The sequence below is a fragment of the Oncorhynchus keta genome, chromosome 20, assembly GCF_023373465.1.
Source record: "Oncorhynchus keta strain PuntledgeMale-10-30-2019 chromosome 20, Oket_V2, whole genome shotgun sequence".
Lineage (NCBI taxonomy): Eukaryota > Metazoa > Chordata > Actinopteri > Salmoniformes > Salmonidae > Oncorhynchus > Oncorhynchus keta.
This window is the reverse complement of record NC_068440.1, coordinates 41,933,852-41,952,460: the sequence shown is the minus strand read 5'-3', so window position 1 is coordinate 41,952,460 and position 18,609 is coordinate 41,933,852. Positions and strand designations below refer to the sequence as shown.

The following is an 18,609-nucleotide window of genomic DNA, read 5'->3' as shown; positions in this document are numbered from 1 at the left end:
GTCTATAGGGTAGTAGTGCACTACTTTAGACCAGGGTCTATAGGGTAGTAGTGCACTACTTTAGACCAGGGTCTCTAGGGTAGTAGTGCACTACTTTAGACCAGGGTCTATAGGGTAGTAATGCACTACTTTAGACCACTATAGGGTAGTAGTGCACTACTTTAGACCAGGGTCTATAGGGTAGTAGTGCACTACTTTAGACCAGGGTCTATAGGGTAGTAGTGCACTACTTTAGACCAGCGTCTATAGGGTAGTAGTGCACTACTTTAGACCAGGGTCTATAGGGTAGTAGTGCACTACTTTAGACCAAGGTCTATAGGGTAGTAGGGCACTACTTTAGACCAGGGTCTATAGGGTAGTAGGGCACTACTTTAGACCAGGGTCTATAGGGTAGCAGTGCACTACTTTAGACCAGGGTCTATAGGGTATTAGGGCACTACTTTAGACCAGGGTCTATAGGGTAGTAGGGCACTACTTTAGACCAGTGTCTATAGGGTAGTAGGGCACTACTTTAGACCAGGTTCTATAGGGTAGTAGTGCACTACTTTAGATCAGGGTCTATAGGGTAGTAGGGCACTACTTTAGACCAGGGTCTATAGGGTAGTAGGGCACTACTTTAGACCAGGGCCTATAGGGTAGTAGTGCACTACTTTAAACCAGGGCCTATAGGGTAGTAGGGCACTACTTTAGACCAGGGCCTATAGGGTAGTAGGGCACTACTTTAGACCAGGGTCTATAGGGTAGTAGTGCACTACTTTAGATCAGGGTCTATAGGGTAGTAGGGCACTACTTTAGACCAGGGTCTATAGGGTGGTAGTGCACTACTTTAGACCAGGGTCTATAGGGTAGTAGGGCACTACTTTAGACCAGGGTCTATAGGGTAGTAGTGCACTACTTTAGACCAGGGTCTATAGGGTAGTAGTGCACTACTTTAGACCAGGGTCTATAGGGTAGTAGTGCACTACTTTAGACCAGGGTCTCTAGGGTAGTAGTGCACTACTTTAGACCAGGGTCTATAGGGTAGTAATGCACTACTTTAGACCACTATAGGGTAGTAGTGCACTACTTTAGACCAGGGTCTATAGGGTAGTAGTGCACTACTTTAGACCAGGGTCTATAGGGTAGTAGTGCACTACTTTAGACCAGGGTCTATAGGGTAGTAGTGCACTACTTTAGACCAGGGTCTATAGGGTAGTAATGCACTACTTTAGACCACTATAGGGTAGTAGTGCACTACTTTAGACCAGGGTCTATAGGGTAGTAGTGCACTACTTTAAACCAGGGCCTATAGGGTAGTAGGGCACTACTTTAGACCAGGGCCTATAGGGTAGTAGTGCACTACTTTAAACCAGGGCCTATAGGGTAGTTGGGCACTACTTTAGACCAGGTTCTATAGGGTAGTAGTGCACTACTTTAGACCAGGGTCTATAGGGTATTAGTGCAATACTTTAGACCAGGGTCTATAGGGTAGTAGGGCACTACTTTAGACCAGGGTCTATAGGGTAGTAGTGCACTACTTTAGACCAGGGTCTATAGGGTAGTAGGGCACTACTTTAGACCAGGGTCTATAGGGTAGTAGGGCACTACTTTAGACCAGGGCCCATAGGGCACTACTTTAGACCAAGTTCTATAGGGTAGTAGGGCACTACTTTAGACCAGCGTCTATGGGGTAGTAGGGCACTACTTTAGACCAGTGTCTATAGGGTAGTAGGGCACTACTTTAGACCAAGTTCTATAGGGTAGTAGGGCACTACTTTAGACCAGTGTCTATAGGGTAGTAGGGCACTACTTTAGACCAGGGTCTATAGGGTAGTAGTGCACTACTTTAGACCAGCGTCTATAGGGTAGTAGGGCACTACTTTAGACCAGGGTCTATAGGGTAGTAGGGCACTACTTTAGACCAGGGTCTATAGGGTAGTAGGGCACTACTTTAGACCAGGGTCTATATGGTAGTAGTGCACTACTTTAGACCAAGGTCTATAGGGTAGTAGGGCACTACTTTAGACCAGGGTCTATAGGGTAGTAGGGCACTACTTTAGACCAGGGTCTATAGGGTAGCAGTGCACTACTTTAGACCAGGGTCTATAGGGTAGTAGGGCACTACTTTAGACCAGGGTCTATAGGGTAGTAGGGCACTACTTTAGACCAGTGTCTATAGGGTAGTAGGGCACTACTTTAGACCAGGTTCTATAGGGTAGTAGTGCACTACTTTAGATCAGGGTCTATAGGGTAGTAGGGCACTACTTTAGACCAGGGTCTATAGGGTAGTAGGGCACTACTTTAGACCAGGGCCTATAGGATAGTAGTGCACTACTTTAAACCAGGGCCTATAGGGTAGTAGGGCACTACTTTAGACCAGGGCCTATAGGGTAGTAGGGCACTACTTTAGACCAGGGTCTATAGGGTAGTAGTGCACTACTTTAGATCAGGGTCTATAGGGTAGTAGGGCACTACTTTAGACCAGGGTCTATAGGGTGGTAGTGCACTACTTTAGACCAGGGTCTATAGGGTAGTAGGGCACTACTTTAGACCAGGGTCTATAGGGTAGTAGTGCACTACTTTAGACCAGGGTCTATAGGGTAGTAGTGCACTACTTTAGACCAGGGTCTATAGGGTAGTAGTGCACTACTTTAGACCAGGGTCTATAGGGTAGTAGTGCACTACTTTAGACCAGGGTCTATAGGGTAGTAATGCACTACTTTAGACCACTATAGGGTAGTAGTGCACTACTTTAGACCAGGGTCTATAGGGTAGTAGTGCACTACTTTAGACCAGGGTCTATAGGGTAGTAGTGCACTACTTTAGACCAGCGTCTATAGGGTAGTAGTGCACTACTTTAGACCAGGGTCTATAGGTAGTAATGCACTACTTTAGACCACTATAGGGTAGTAGTGCACTACTTTAGACCAGGGTCTATAGGGTAGTAGTGCACTACTTTAAACCAGGGCCTATAGGGTAGTAGGGCACTACTTTAGACCAGGGCCTATAGGGTAGTAGTGCACTACTTTAAACCAGGGCCTATAGGGTAGTAGGGCACTACTTTAGACCAGGTTCTATAGGGTAGTAGTGCACTACTTTAGACCAGGGTCTATAGGGTAGTAGTGCACTACTTTAGACCAGGGTCTATAGGGTATTAGTGCACTACTTTAGACCAGGGTCTATAGGGTATTAGTGCACTACTTTAGATCAGGGTCTATAGGGTAGTAGGGCACTACTTTAGACCAGGGTCTATAGGGTAGTAGGGCACTACTTTAGACCAGGGCCCATAGGGCACTACTTTAGACCAAGTTCTATAGGGTAGTAGGGCACTACTTTAGACCAGCGTCTATGGGGTAGTAGGGCACTACTTTAGACCAGTGTCTATAGGGTAGTAGGGCACTACTTTAGACCAAGTTCTATAGGGTAGTAGGGCACTACTTTAGACCAGTGTCTATAGGGTAGTAGGGCACTACTTTAGACCAGGGTCTATAGGGTAGTAGTGCACTACTTTAGACCAGCGTCTATAGGGTAGTAGAGCACTACTTTAGACCAGGGTCTATAGGGTAGTAGGGCACTACTTTAGACCAGGGTCTATAGGGTAGTAGGGCACTACTTTAGACCAGGGTCTATAGGGTAGTAGGGCACTACTTTAGACCAGGGTCTATAGGGTAGTAGTGCACTACTTTAGACCAGGGTCTATAGGGTAGTAGGGCACTACTTTAGACCAGGGTCTATAGGGTAGTAGGGCACTACTTTAGACCAGGGTCTATAGGGTAGTAGGGCACTACTTTAGACCAGGGTCTATAGGGTAGTAGGGCACTACTTTAGACCAGGGTCTATAGGGTAGTAGTGCACTACTTTAGACCAGGGTCTATAGGGTAGTAGTGCACTACTTTAGACCAGCGTCTATAGGGTAGTAGGGCACTACTTTAGACCAGCGTCTATAGGGTAGTAGGGCACTACTTTAGACCAGGGCCCATAGGGCACTACTTTAGACCAGGGTCTATATGGTAGTAGGGCACTACTTTAGACCAAGGTCTTTTGGGTAGTAGTGCACTACTTTATACCAGGGTCTATAGGGTAGTAGGGCACTACTTTAGACCAAGGTCTTTTGGGTAGTAGTGCACTACTTTATACCAGGGTCTATAGGGTAGTAGTGCACTACTTTAGACCAGGGTCTATAGGGTAGTAGTGCACTACTTTAGACCAGGGTCTATAGGGTAGTAGTGCACTACTTTAGACCAGGGTCTTTTGGGTAGTAGTGCACTACTTTATACCAGGGTCTATAGGGTAGTAGTGCACTACATTAGACCAGGGTCTATAGGGTAGTAGGGCACTACTTTAGACCAGTGTCTATAGGGCAGTAGTGCACTACTTTAGACCAGGGTCTATAGGGTAGTAGTGCAATACTTTAGACCAGGGTCTATAGGGTAGTAGGGCACTACTTTAGACCAGTGTCTATAGGGTAGTAGTGCACTACTTTAGACCAGGACCCATAGGGCATTACTTTAGACCAGCGTCTATAGGGTAGTAGGGCACTACTTTAGACCAGTGTCTATAGGGCAGTAGTGCACTACTTTAGACCAGGGTCTATAGGGTAGTAGTGCACTACTTTAGACCAGGGTCTATAGGGTAGTAGGGCACTACTTTAGACCAGTGTCTATAGGGCAGTAGTGCACTACTTTAGACCAGGGTCTATAGGGTAGTAGTGCACTACTTTAGACCAGGGTCTATAGGGTAGTAGGGCACTACTTTAGACCAGTGTCTATAGGGTAGTAGTGCACTACTTTAGACCAGGGCCCATAGGGCATTACTTTAGACCAGCGTCTATAGGGTAGAAGGGCACTACTTTAGACCAGGGTCTATAGGGTAGTAGGGCACTACTTTAGACCAGGGTCTATAGGGTAGTAGGGCACTACTTTAGACCAGGGTCTATAGGGTAGTAGGGCACTACTTTAGACCAGGGTCTATAGGGTAGTAGGGCACTACTTTAGACCAGGGTCTATAGGGTAGTAGTGCACTACTTTAGACCAGTGTCTATAGGGTAGTAGGGCACTACTTTAGACCAGGGTCTATAGGGTAGTAGGGCACTACTTTAGACCAGGGTCTATAGGGTAGTAGGGCACTACTTTAGACCAGGGTCTATAGGGTAGTAGGGCACTACTTTAGACCAGGGTCTATAGGGTAGTAGTGCACTACTTTAGACCAGGGTCTATAGGGTAGTAGTGCACTACTTTAGACCAGGGTCTATAGGGTAGTAGGGCACTACTTTAGACCAGCGTCTATAGGGTAGTAGGGCACTACTTTAGACCAGGGCCCATAGGGCACTACTTTAGACCAGGGTCTATATGGTAGTAGTGCACTACTTTAGACCAGCGTCTATAGGGTAGTAGGGCACTACTTTAGACCAGGGTCTATAGGGTAGTAGGGCACTACTTTAGACCAGGGTCTATAGGTAGTAGGGCACTACTTTAGACCAGGGTCTATAGGGTAGTAGGGCACTACTTTAGACCAGGGTCTATAGGGTAGTAGTGCACTACTTTAGACCAGCGTCTATAGGGTAGTAGGGCACTACTTTAGACCAGGGTCTATAGGGTAGTAGGGCACTACTTTAGACCAGGGTCTATAGGGTAGTAGGGCACTACTTTAGACCAGGGTCTATAGGGTAGTAGGGCACTACTTTAGACCAGGGTCTATAGGGTAGTAGTGCACTACTTTAGACCAGGGTCTATAGGGTAGTAGTGCACTACTTTAGACCAGCGTCTATAGGGTAGTAGGGCACTACTTTAGACCAGCGTCTATAGGGTAGTAGGGCACTACTTTAGACCAGGGCCCATAGGGCACTACTTTAGACCAGGGTCTATATGGTAGTAGGGCACTACTTTAGACCAAGGTCTTTTGGGTAGTAGTGCACTACTTTATACCAGGGTCTATAGGGTAGTAGGGCACTACTTTAGACCAAGGTCTTTTGGGTAGTAGTGCACTACTTTATACCAGGGTCTATAGGGTAGTAGTGCACTACTTTAGACCAGGGTCTATAGGGTAGTAGTGCACTACTTTAGACCAGGGTCTATAGGGTAGTAGTGCACTACTTTAGACCAGGGTCTTTTGGGTAGTAGTGCACTACTTTATACCAGGGTCTATAGGGTAGTAGTGCACTACATTAGACCAGGGTCTATAGGGTAGTAGGGCACTACTTTAGACCAGTGTCTATAGGGCAGTAGTGCACTACTTTAGACCAGGGTCTATAGGGTAGTAGTGCAATACTTTAGACCAGGGTCTATAGGGTAGTAGGGCACTACTTTAGACCAGTGTCTATAGGGTAGTAGTGCACTACTTTAGACCAGGACCCATAGGGCATTACTTTAGACCAGCGTCTATAGGGTAGTAGGGCACTACTTTAGACCAGTGTCTATAGGGCAGTAGTGCACTACTTTAGACCAGGGTCTATAGGGTAGTAGTGCACTACTTTAGACCAGGGTCTATAGGGTAGTAGGGCACTACTTTAGACCAGTGTCTATAGGGCAGTAGTGCACTACTTTAGACCAGGGTCTATAGGGTAGTAGTGCACTACTTTAGACCAGGGTCTATAGGGTAGTAGGGCACTACTTTAGACCAGTGTCTATAGGGTAGTAGTGCACTACTTTAGACCAGGGCCCATAGGGCATTACTTTAGACCAGCGTCTATAGGGTAGAAGGGCACTACTTTAGACCAGGGTCTATAGGGTAGTAGGGCACTACTTTAGACCAGGGTCTATAGGGTAGTAGGGCACTACTTTAGACCAGGTTCTATAGGGTAGTAGGGCACTACTTTAGACCAGGGTCTATAGGGTAGTAGGGCACTACTTTAGACCAGGGTCTATAGGGTAGTAGTGCACTACTTTAGACCAGGGTCTATAGGGTAGTAGGGCACTACTTTAGACCAGGGTCTATAGGGTAGTAGGGCACTACTTTAGACCAGGGTCTATAGGGTAGTAGTGCACTACTTTAGACCAGGGTCTATAGGGTAGTAGGGCACTACTTTAGACCAGTGTCTATAGGGTAGTAGTGCACTACTTTAGACCAGGGTCTATAGGGGTAGTGCACTACTTTAGACCAGCGTCTATAGGGTAGTAGGGCACTACTTTAGACCAGTGTCTATAGGGTAGTAGGGCACTACTTTAGACCAGGGCCCATAGGGCACTACTTTAGACCAGGGTCTATATGGTAGTAGGGCACTACTTTAGACCAAGGTCTTTTGGGTAGTAGTGCACTACTTTAGACCAGGGTCTATAGGGTAGTAGGGCACTACTTTAGACCAGCGTCTATAGGGTAGTAGGGCACTACTTTAGACCAGCGTCTATAGGGTAGTAGGGCACTACTTTAGACCAGGGCCCATAGGGCACTACTTTAGACCAGGGTCTATATGGTAGTAGGGCACTACTTTAGACCAAGGTCTTTTGGGTAGTAGTGCACTACTTTATACCAGGGTCTATAGGGTAGTAGGGCACTACTTTAGACCAAGGTCTTTTGGGTAGTAGTGCACTACTTTATACCAGGGTCTATAGGGTAGTAGTGCACTACTTTAGACCAGGGTCTATAGGGTAGTAGGGCACTACTTTAGACCAGTGTCTATAGGGCAGTAGTGCACTACTTTAGACCAGGGTCTATATGGTAGTAGGGCACTACTTTAGACCAAGGTCTTTTGGGTAGTAGTGCACTACTTTATACCAGGGTCTATAGGGTAGTAGTGCACTACTTTAGACCAGGGTCTATAGGGTAGTAGGGCACTACTTTAGACCAGTGTCTATAGGGCAGTAGTGCACTACTTTAGACCAGGGTCTATAGGGTAGTAGTGCAATACTTTAGACCAGGGTCTATAGGGTAGTAGGGCACTACTTTAGACCAGTGTCTATAGGGTAGTAGTGCACTACTTTAGACCAGGGCCCATAGGGCATTACTTTAGACCAGCGTCTATAGGGTAGTAGGGCACTACTTTAGACCAGGGTCTATAGGGTAGTAGTGCACTACTTTAGACCAGGGTCTATAGGGTAGTAGGGCACTACTTTAGACCAGGGTCTATAGGGTAGTAGGGCACTACTTTAGACCAGTGTCTATAGGGTAGTAGGGCACTACTTTTGACCAGTGTCTATAGGGTAGTAGTGCACTACTTTAGACCAGGGTCTATAGGGTAGTAGGGCACTACTTTAGACCAGCATCTATAGGGTAGTAGGGCACTACTTTAGACCAGGGCCCATAGGGCAGTACTTTAGACCAGCGTCTATAGGGTAGTAGGGCACTACTTTAGACCAGGGTCTATAGGGTAGTAGGGCACTACTTTAGACCAGGGTCTATAGGGTAGTAGTGCACTACTTTAGACCAGGGTCTATAGGGTAGTAGGGCACTACTTTAGACCAGGGTCTATAGGGTAGTAGGGCACTACTTTAGACCAGGGTCTATAGGGTAGTAGTGCACTACTTTAGACCAGCGTCTATAGGGTAGTAGGGCACTACTTTAGACCAGGGTCTATAGGGTAGTAGGGCACTACTTTAGACCAGGGTCTATAGGGTAGTAGGGCACTACTTTAGACCAGTGTCTATAGGGTAGTAGGGCACTACTTTAGACCAGGGTCTATAGGGTAGTAGTGCACTACTTTAGACCAGGGTCTATAGGGTAGTAGTGCACTACTTTAGACCAGGGTCTATAGGGTAGTAGGGCACTACTTTAGACCAGTGTCTATAGGGTAGTAGGGCACTACTTTAGACCAGGGCCCATAGGGCACTACTTTAGACCAGGGTCTATATGGTAGTAGGGCACTACTTTAGACCAAGGTCTTTTGGGTAGTAGTGCACTACTTTAGACCAGGGTCTATAGGGTAGTAGGGCACTACTTTAGACCAGTGTCTATAGGGCAGTAGTGCACTACTTTAGACCAGGGTCTATATGGTAGTAGGGCACTACTTTAGACCAAGGTCTTTTGGGTAGTAGTGCACTACTTTAGACCAGGGTCTATAGGGTAGTAGTGCAATACTTTAGACCAGCGTCTATAGGGTAGTAGGGCACTACTTTAGACCAGGGTCTATAGGGTAGTAGTGCACTACTTTAGACCAGTGTCTATAGGGCAGTAGTGCACTACTTTAGACCAGGGTCTATAGGGTAGTAGTGCACTACTTTAGACCAGGGTCTATAGGGTAGTAGGGCACTACTTTAGACCAGTGTCTATAGGGTAGTAGTGCACTACTTTAGACCAGGGCCCATAGGGCATTACTTTAGACCAGCGTCTATAGGGTAGTAGGGCACTACTTTAGACCAGGGCCCATAGGGCACTACTTTAGACCAGCGTCTATAGGGTAGTAGGGCACTACTTTAGACCAGGGCCCATAGGGCACTACTTTAGACCAGCGTCTATAGGGTAGTAGGGCACTACTTTAGACCAGGGTCTATAGGGTAGTAGGGCACTACTTTAGACCAGGGTCTATAGGGTAGTAGTGCACTACTTTAGACCAGGGTCTATAGGGAGCGTAGTAGTGCACTACTTTAGACCAGGGTCTATAGGGAGCGTAGTAGTGCACTACTTTAGACCAGGGTCTATAGGGTAGTAGTGCACTACTTTAGACCAGGGTCTATAGGGTAGTAGGGCACTACTTTAGACCAGGGTCTATAGGGTAGTAGGGCACTACTTTAGACCAGGGTCTATAGGGTAGTAGGGCACTACTTTAGACCAGGGTCTATAGGGTAGTAGGGCACTACTTTAGACCAGGGTCTATAGGGTAGTAGGGCACTACTTTAGACCAGGGTCTATAGGGTAGTAGGGCACTACTTTAGACCAGGGTCTATAGGGTAGTAGGGCACTACTTTAGACCAGGGTCTATAGGGTAGTAGGGCACTACTTTATACCAGGGTCTATAGGGTAGTAGTGCACTACTTTAGACCAGGGTCTATAGGGTAGTAGTGCACTACTTTAGACCAGGGTCTATAGGGTAGTAGGGCACTACTTTATACCAGGGTCTATAGGATAGTTGTGCACTACTTTAGACCAGGGTCTATAGGGTAGTAGTGCACTACTTTAGACCAGGGTCTATAGGGTAGTAGTGCACTACTTTAGACCAGTGTCTATAGGGTAGTAAGGCACTACTTTAGACCAGTGTCTATAGGGTAGTAGGGCACTACTTTCGACCAGTGTCTATAGGGTAGTAGGGCACTACTTTAGACCAGGGCCCATAGGGCACTACTTTAGACCAGGGTCTATAGCGTAGTAGTGTACTACTTTAGACCAGGGTCTATAGGGTAGTAGTGCACTACTTTAGACCAGGGTCTATAGGGTAGTAGTGCACTACTTTAGACCAGGGTCTATAGGGTAGTAGGGCACTACTTTAGACCAGGGTCTATAGGGTAGTAGTGCACTACTTTAGACCAGGGTCTATAGGGTAGTAGGGCACTACTTTAGACCAGCGTCTATAGGGTAGTAGGGCACTACTTTAGACCAGTGTCTATAGGGTAGTCGGGCACTACTTTAGACCAGTGATATATAGGGTAGTAGGGCACTACTTTAGACCAGGGCCCATAGGGCACTACTTTAGACCAGCGTCTATAGGGTAGTAGGGCACTACTTTAGACCAGGGTCTATAGGGTAGTAGTGCACTACTTTAGACCAGGGTCTATAGGGTAGTCGTGCACTACTTTAGACCAGGGTCTATAGGGTAGTAGTGCACTTCTTTAGACCAGCGTCTATAGGGTAGTAGTGCACTACTTTAGACCAGGGTCTATAGGGTAGTCGTGCACTACTTTAGACCAGGGTCTATAGGGTAGTAGTGCACTACTTTAGACCAGCGTCTATAGGGTAGTAGTGCACTACTTTAGACCAGGGTCTATAGGGTAGTAGGACACTACTTTAGACCAGCGTCTATAGGGTAGTAGTGCACTACTTTAGACCAGCGTCTATAGGGTAGTAGGGCACTACTTTAGACCAGTGATATATAGGGTAGTAGGGCACTACTTTAGACCAGCGTCTATAGGGTATTAGTGCACTACTTTAGACCAGGGTCTATATGGTAGTAGTGCACTACTTTAGACCAGCGTCTATAGGGTAGTAGGGCACTACTTTAGACCAGCGTCTATAGGGTAGTAGGGCACATTTATACAATATTAGTTACTTTCAAACATGTAGAGGACATTTAAAGCAGTGCGATATATACACCACCAGTCAAAATGTTTACAACACCACCTCATTCAAGGGTTTTTTCTTTATTTTTTATTATTTTCTACATTGTAGAATAGTAGTGGAGACATCAACACTAGTGCACTAATACCCTATAGACGCTGGTCTAAAGTAGTGCCCTACTACCCTATAACACATATGGAATCATGTAGTAACCAAAAAAAAGTGTTAAACAAATCCATTTGAGATTTTTCAAATAGCCACCCTTTGCCTTGATGACAGCTTTGCACACTCTTGGTATTCTCTCAACCAGGAATGCTGGAATGCTTTTCCAACAGTCTTGAAGGAGTTCCCACATATGCTGAGCACTTGTTGGCTGCTTTTCCTTCACTCTGCGGTCCAACTCATCCCAAACCATCACAGTGTGGTTGAGGTCAGGGGATTGTGGAGGCCAGGTCATCTGATGCAGCACTCCACCACTCTCCTTCTTGGTCAAATATCCCTTACACAGCCTGGAGGTGTGTTGGGTCATTGTCCTGTTGAAAAACTAATGATAGTCCCAATAAGTGAAAACCAGATGGGACGGTGTAATCGCTGCAGAATGCTGTGGTAGACATGCTGGTTAAGTGCGCCTTGAATTCTGAATAAATCACAGATAGTGTCACCAGCAAAGCACCCCCACACCATCACACCTCCTCCTCCATGCTTCACGGTGGAAACCACAGATGCGGAGATCATCCGTTCACCCACACCGCATTTTACAAAGACACGGCGGTTGGAACCAGAAATCTCTCATTTGGACTCATCAGAACAAAGTAAAAATGTGCACAAGTCTAATGTCCATTGATCGTGTTTCTTGGCCCAACCAAGTCTCTTCTTCTTATTGGTGTCCTTTGAACAGTTGATGTTGAGATGTGTCTGTTACTTGAACTCTGTGAAGCATTTATTTGGGCTGCAATCTGAGGTGCAGTTAACTTTAATGAACATATCCTCTGCAGCAGAGGTAACTCTGGGTCTTCCATTCCTGTGGCTGTCCTCATGAGAGCCAGTTAACTCTAATGATCTTATCCTCTGCAGCTGAGGTAACTCTGGGTCTTCCTTTCCTGTGGCTGTCCTTATGAGATCTAGTTAACTCTAATGAACGTATCCTCTGCAGCAGAGGTAACTCTGGGTCCTCCATTCCTGTGGCTGTCCTCATGAGAGCCAGTTAACTCTAATGATCTTATCCTCTGCAGCTGAGGTAACTCCGAGTCTTCCATTCCTGTGGCGGGCCTCATAAGAGACAGTTTCATCATAGCGCTCTACGGTTTTAAACTTTAAACGTTCTTGAAATGTCTTAAAGTGATGATGGACTGTCGTTTCTCTTTGCTTATTTGAGCTGTTCTTGCCATAATATGGACTTGGTATTTTACCAAATAGAGCTATCTTCTGTATACCACCCCTACCTTGTCACAACACAACTGATTGGCTCAAATGCGTTAAGAAGTAAAGAAATTCCACAAGTTAACTTTTAACAAGGCGCACCTGTTAATTGAAATGCATTCCAGGTGACTACCTCATGAAGCTGGTTAAGAGAATGCCAAGAATGTGAAAAACTGTCATCAAAGAAAGAAAGACGAATCTCAAATATAAAATACATTTTAATTTGTTTGACACTTTTTTTGGTTACTACATGATTCCATGTGTGTTATTTCATAGTTTTGATGTCTTCACTATTATTCTACAATGTAGAAAATAGTTTTTAAAAATCAAGTAAAACCCTTGAATGAGTCGGTGTTGTAAAACTGTTGACCGTTACTGTATAGGATGGCTATTCATTTTTATGTTAAAGGATAAAATTAGCAGGTATGCTAATGTCTAGCTAATAACCCCTCTGGTTACATTGTTTTTTTTATATAGCTTAGCTAGCAATATCGTGATTCTTTGTAGTATGATCTATTGAGCATATCAACACTCACTGTGCTACGCCTAGGGTGGCAAAAATACGTAAACGTTCCTGAAATTCCCGGAATTTCCCCAAATCCTGTTTGGAAGGATCTCAGCAATTAGCAGCGGATAAGCAGGATATTTGGAAAATGTTGGAATTTGAGGAAAGTTTGTAACCCTAGCTACATCCTCAATATGACATGTAAGTAAAGGCTTGGAGAGAAGGAGAGAAGGAGAGAAGGGAGATAAGGAGAGAAGGAGGGAAGGAGGGAAGGAGGGAAGGAGATAAGGAGGGAAGGAGATAAGGAGGGAAGGAGATAAGGAGGGAAGGGAGATAAGGAGGGAAGGAGATAATGAGGGAAGGAGATAAGGAGGGAAGGAGATAAGGAGGGAAGGTAGGAGAAAAATAAAGTGAAAAATAAAGTGTTGAGTACAGGGAGCTCTTCCAGGAAGCAGGATCAACTGTCCTTAATATTAGGAAATGACATTTCTTTTGTTTTGTATATATATATATGTGTGTAGAGAGAGAGAGATTGACTTGACAACCAACAACACATATTCAAGTTTAGCTTTCAAAATGAAACAGAACAATTTACCAGAATTTTTTTTAACCTTCATTTAGTCAGTTGAGAACAAATTCTAATTTTCAATGACAGCCTGGGAACAGTGAGTTAACTGCCTGTTCAGGGGCAGAACGACAGATTTGTACCTTGTCAGCTCGGGGGTTTGAACTCGCAACCTTCCGCTTACTAGTCCAACGCTCTAACCACTAGGCTACGCTGCCGCCCCAAATTAAGAGAGATATCTGACTGTTTGTCAAAGTTAGCTGGCTGATTTAATCCTGCTTTCTGGAAAGGCCCCTAACTGTGAATCTAGGTCATTGTGAGGACAGAGAATATTTTTGTGTCTAAAACTACAACCTATTCCCTATTTAGTGCACCTACTGTATTTAGGGCCCATAGGGGATCGTTCAAAAGTAGTGCACTATAGTAGGGAATAGGGTGGCATTTAGGACGTGACCTATTTGACCACCGACAGTCGTGTGTATGATAGTTCTAGAATACACAGGTTTATACATTTGATTGATGTCTACTTGAGACTGTATGACATGAATGTCTTATCTATGAATGTCTACTATCTGACCAGTATGTCTGTATATTTATTGTCTCTTTGTGCACACGTCTAGGAATGTCTCAATGACCACACTATGAATGTATGTGTATCTCTGAATTAGGCAACGGGGTCAGTTCTGTCAATTCATGAAATGAAGAATTCTTATAGAAATCAAATTCAAGCATTGAACAATTCAAGGTTTGAATTAAAATTGAAATCGGACAAAATTCAACCGCTGAATTGAGAATTGAACTGCGCCCAAAACCTGCACTGACTCTGTCTTCGTTCTGTCCCCTCTCACTGCCTGACTATCATCTGTAGTTAGTTCAATCTAACACAACGTCTCTCAATGTCATTAAGTATGTTGTTCCTATCAGTGTATTCAGGCTATCTATGTATGAGTATACTAGCAGTGTTATTGTCAATTCATCTAAATGTTTGAATGTTCTCTGGCTGCCTGTCATTGTTATATTCTCTGACTGTGTCTGAATCTATTTCAGGTTCCGTAGGACTACTTAGAGCCCTGCACAGGCACGCATTTTAAGCCAGAGCTCTACCAATGCCCGGCAACATTCAGGCCCTACCCTGCCCAGGCCCAATTGCTTCTGCTAACTTTAAGGCCCAGCCCTGCGCGAAGCCCAAAATCAGAAATCACTTCCTCTGTTAGTAAATCCATTATCTGCTCTGTCTGTCACTCACCCCCTGCACACAGTTCGCTCTGCATGCGCTCTGCTCATGGCGCTCTGAGTCTGTGAGTAACCATAGCGACGGCTCCGCTTCGGGCTACTCGATGACAAGGTTGAAGCACTTCTAACGCCACGTTATGATCTTAGTCAGATATGACTATACTGCACAGCAGAGTACGTGCAAATGGCTCAGCTTCAACATTTTAATGACCATACCAGTAGCCTAGTTATTGATGAGAAGAAAAGAAAAAACGGCCCTAATCTGATGTTGGGGCCCGTCGGGCTTGGGACGGATAGCAGAGCTCCAGGACTCCTTCTGTTCTCAGTCCACCAATAGCAGAGCTCCAGGACTCCTTCTGTTCTCAGTCCACCAATAGCAGAGCTCCAGGACTCCTTCTGTTCTCAGTCCACCAATAGCAGAGCTCCAGGACTCCTTCTGTTCTCAGTCCACCAATAGCAGAGCTCCAGGACTCCTTCTGTTCTCAGTCCACCAATAGCAGAGCTCTAGGACTCCTTCTGTTCTCAGTCCAACAATAGCAGAGCTCCAGGACTCCTTCTGTTCTCAGTCCACCAATAGCAGAGCTCTAGAACTCCTTATGTTCTCAGTCCACCAATAGCAGAGCTCTAGGACTCCTTATGTTCTCAGTCCACCAATAGCAGAGCTCTAGGACTCCTTCTGTTCTCAGTCCACCAATAGCAGAGCTCTAGGACTCCTTCTGTTTTCAGTCCACCAATAGCAGAGCTCTAGGACTACTTATGTTCTCAGTCCACCAATAGCAGAGCTCTTCATATCAGCATCCCAAGTGGCATGCTATCCCCTTGCAAGTGCACTACTTTTGACCAGAGCCATCAGAAGTAGTGCACTAGGGGATAGAATGACATTTGGAACATTTGTTGACCAGCCTGTTGACCAGCCTGTTGACCAGCCTGTTGACCAGCCTGTTTACCAGTCTGTTGATCAGCCTGTTGACCAGCCTGTTGACCAGCCTGTTGACCAGCCTGTTGACAGCCTGTTGACCAGTCTGTTGATCAGCCTGTTGACCAGCCTGTTGACCAGCCTGTTGACCAGCCTGTTGACCAGTCTGTTGACAGCCTGTTGACCAGCCTGTTGACCAGCCTGTTGATCAGCCTGTTGACCAGCCTGTTGACAGCCTGTTGACCAGTCTGTTGACCAGCCTGTTGATCAGCCTGTTGACCAGCCTGTTGACCAGCCTGTTGACCAGCCTGTAAAGCTATTGGAGCCTTTAAGGTTACGTTTCGGACAGCAGACATTTCTTATGCTTTTACTATCAGCGATTGGCCACTGGGTATATGCCAATCATTCCTTATGTCGACAGCGCCCGAACCCCAGGTCTGTTTACTCACACGCAAACAAATAAAAACAAATAGCATATGTTTATTATTATTGTTATTACTAGGCTATTATTATGATTATTATAAATGCATGATGAGGTAAATAATGTAAAAGATGAATTCACAAAGACATATTCCATATTCTGAAGGACCACGTCTGACACGAGGTGATGATGAGATGCACCGGTTTGAATATCGTCACGTTCGTCGTATTGATGAGACCATGAATACATATTCTTTAATTAACGAAGAAACACTAATATGACACCACGTCACATAGTTCAGCACCATCACCTTCTACAGGTGTGTTGATCATTAGTAATATGACACCACGTCAGTCATAGTTCAGCACCATCACCTTCTACAGGTGTGTTGATCATTAGTAATATGACACCACGTCAGCCATAGTTCAGCACCATCACCTTCTACAGGTGTGTTGATCATTAGTAATATGACACCACGTCAGCCATAGTTCAGCACCATCACCTTCTACAGGTGTGTTGATCATTAGTAATATGACACCACGTCAGCCATAGTTCAGCACCATCACCTTCTACAGGTGTGTTGATCATTAGTAATATGACACCACGTCAGCCATAGTTCAGCACCATCACCTTCTACAGGTGTGATGATCATTAGTAATATGACACCACGTCACATAGTTCAGCACCATCACCTTCTACAGGTGTGATGATCATTAGTAATATGACACCACATCAGCCATAGTTCAGTGGTGTCATATTACTAATGATCAACACACCTGTAGAAGGTGATGGTGCTGAACTATGACTGATGAGTGTAAATGTCAATAAGGATGTGTCCTGAGTATTTTCTCGATCATCAAACAAAGATTTTTTTCCCCTCCTGTATATTCTGTCTTAATCAATATGAATAATATGTGTATTAGTTATGTTCCATCTGCTTGTTTCGTTTTCAGACAATCATCTGTTTGTGTATCTAAATTGTGAAATATATTTTAAAAAAAAATAAAAGGCTTGTCTGTCTATGTGTGATGGGGGGGAGAAAAAAATCAAGTAATAAAAATGTTTTTTGTTGAAATACTGTATTTTCATATTTCTCTCCACCCTTGATACGTCCTGAAGTGACAAAGTTGAAATCAGTTACACAATGACATCATGGACAAACAAAGTGGCGATTCGAATAAAACTTTATTGACTTTGAGTCCAGACGGTAAAGGGGAAAATTACAGACTTCTGAACCCGGAAAACTTGAAACTGTTTTTGTTACTGTTATTGTTCTTGTTTATTTTTCATCCATTTGGTACAATTTTTCGTACAAAAACTACGTGCACCCTAAGTAATCAATTATGCAGCATTACAAACCACAAAAAAAATACCAGTTTTACATGATCAAATACTGCACATAGAAAACACTTACAAAGCATCAGGTATAAAAGTACAGATCCTTTGTCTTTGCCATCCTTCAATCAGACAATCTGCTACACTTCGCTCTTTTCAAACTCAGTATGTGAATGTCTCATGGAGTCTAGAAGATAGTCCACACACCATGTTCCCTAAGAATCTACCTTTACAGTTGATAGCAGGGCAACATGTATGTATGTGTGTGTGAATAAGTGTGGCTGAAGCATTTTAATCTAGATAATCAAAATAACCCCCAAAAAAGATTACCAGAAACATTACTGTTACTGTGACTTAAAAAAATGAATAATAATAATTCTGCAACGTTACCTCATTACATTGCTGCCTGTTTGAGAGGAGCTTCCCTGGCTGGGGACGTCCATGTGAAGGCTGTCTTTAAGGGGGTTTGCTACTGTGGCCTACAACATGGCTCTGGGAGATTCACATCTGTGTTTTGTGACAGACAGTCAGAAGTTTATAGACAAAATGGCTGCTCAGGAACTTGTGCTGTGATTTAACGACGATGAGAACATTTGACAATGTTGACAAAACAGCATTTACACCAGCAGTAGTAAAATTAGAGAGAGAAACCCCCCTACCCCCCTCACACACAATATTCTTATCGCTGATGAGGGTTGCCAAGCAGACTGCACACCACTTGTTTCTTTGATTTTTCTCATGGAAAAGTTTAGGGTTCATCGTAAAAAATGTTCTCTGTTCTCAATGCATTGAGTGCTTCGGGAGTCAATGGTGCTGAGCATCTGAAAACAGTCAAATTTGATATGATTTCTGCTGAACTAGATGTTATCAAGATGGCTAAATAAAGGTGAAATCAAAAAATAAAGAGTTTAATTTAAATACTGCCTAGTGGTACTTTGTACGGTACTCTCAATAATGGGCTAGACCAATGTTTTGTTCTTTAACACTATGGCAGCGTCTATGTTAAAATGTTCAACATCTATGTCATTGTAGTGATCCGTGAAAGGAGTACCCCGCCAGGGTGCCCCTGCCGTTCACACTCTGTTTGTTCTCATTGG

The 18,609-nt window shown here is 44.6% G+C and overlaps 1 protein-coding gene and 1 long non-coding RNA gene across 2 annotated transcripts in view; both read left to right on the top strand.

The window, feature by feature from the left end:
- The window catches only part of LOC127910029 (stromal membrane-associated protein 2-like), a 108,924-nt gene extending 92,471 nt beyond the window's left edge, over positions 1 to 16,453 (top strand). Inside the window, exon 10 of the mRNA XM_052472901.1 lies at positions 14,655 to 16,453. Within this exon, the coding sequence (XP_052328861.1) occupies positions 14,655 to 14,663 (9 nt within the window). The 3' untranslated portion in view covers positions 14,664 to 16,453. The remainder of the gene's footprint in view (positions 1 to 14,654) is intronic.
- A 3-nt stretch (positions 16,454 to 16,456) lies between these two features.
- LOC127910030 (uncharacterized) lies at positions 16,457 to 17,638 on the top strand. Its single transcript, XR_008073690.1, has 2 exons — positions 16,457 to 16,560; positions 16,817 to 17,638. It is a non-coding gene; the product is annotated as an uncharacterized LOC127910030 (long non-coding RNA).
- Positions 17,639 to 18,609: the final 971 nt, after the last annotated feature.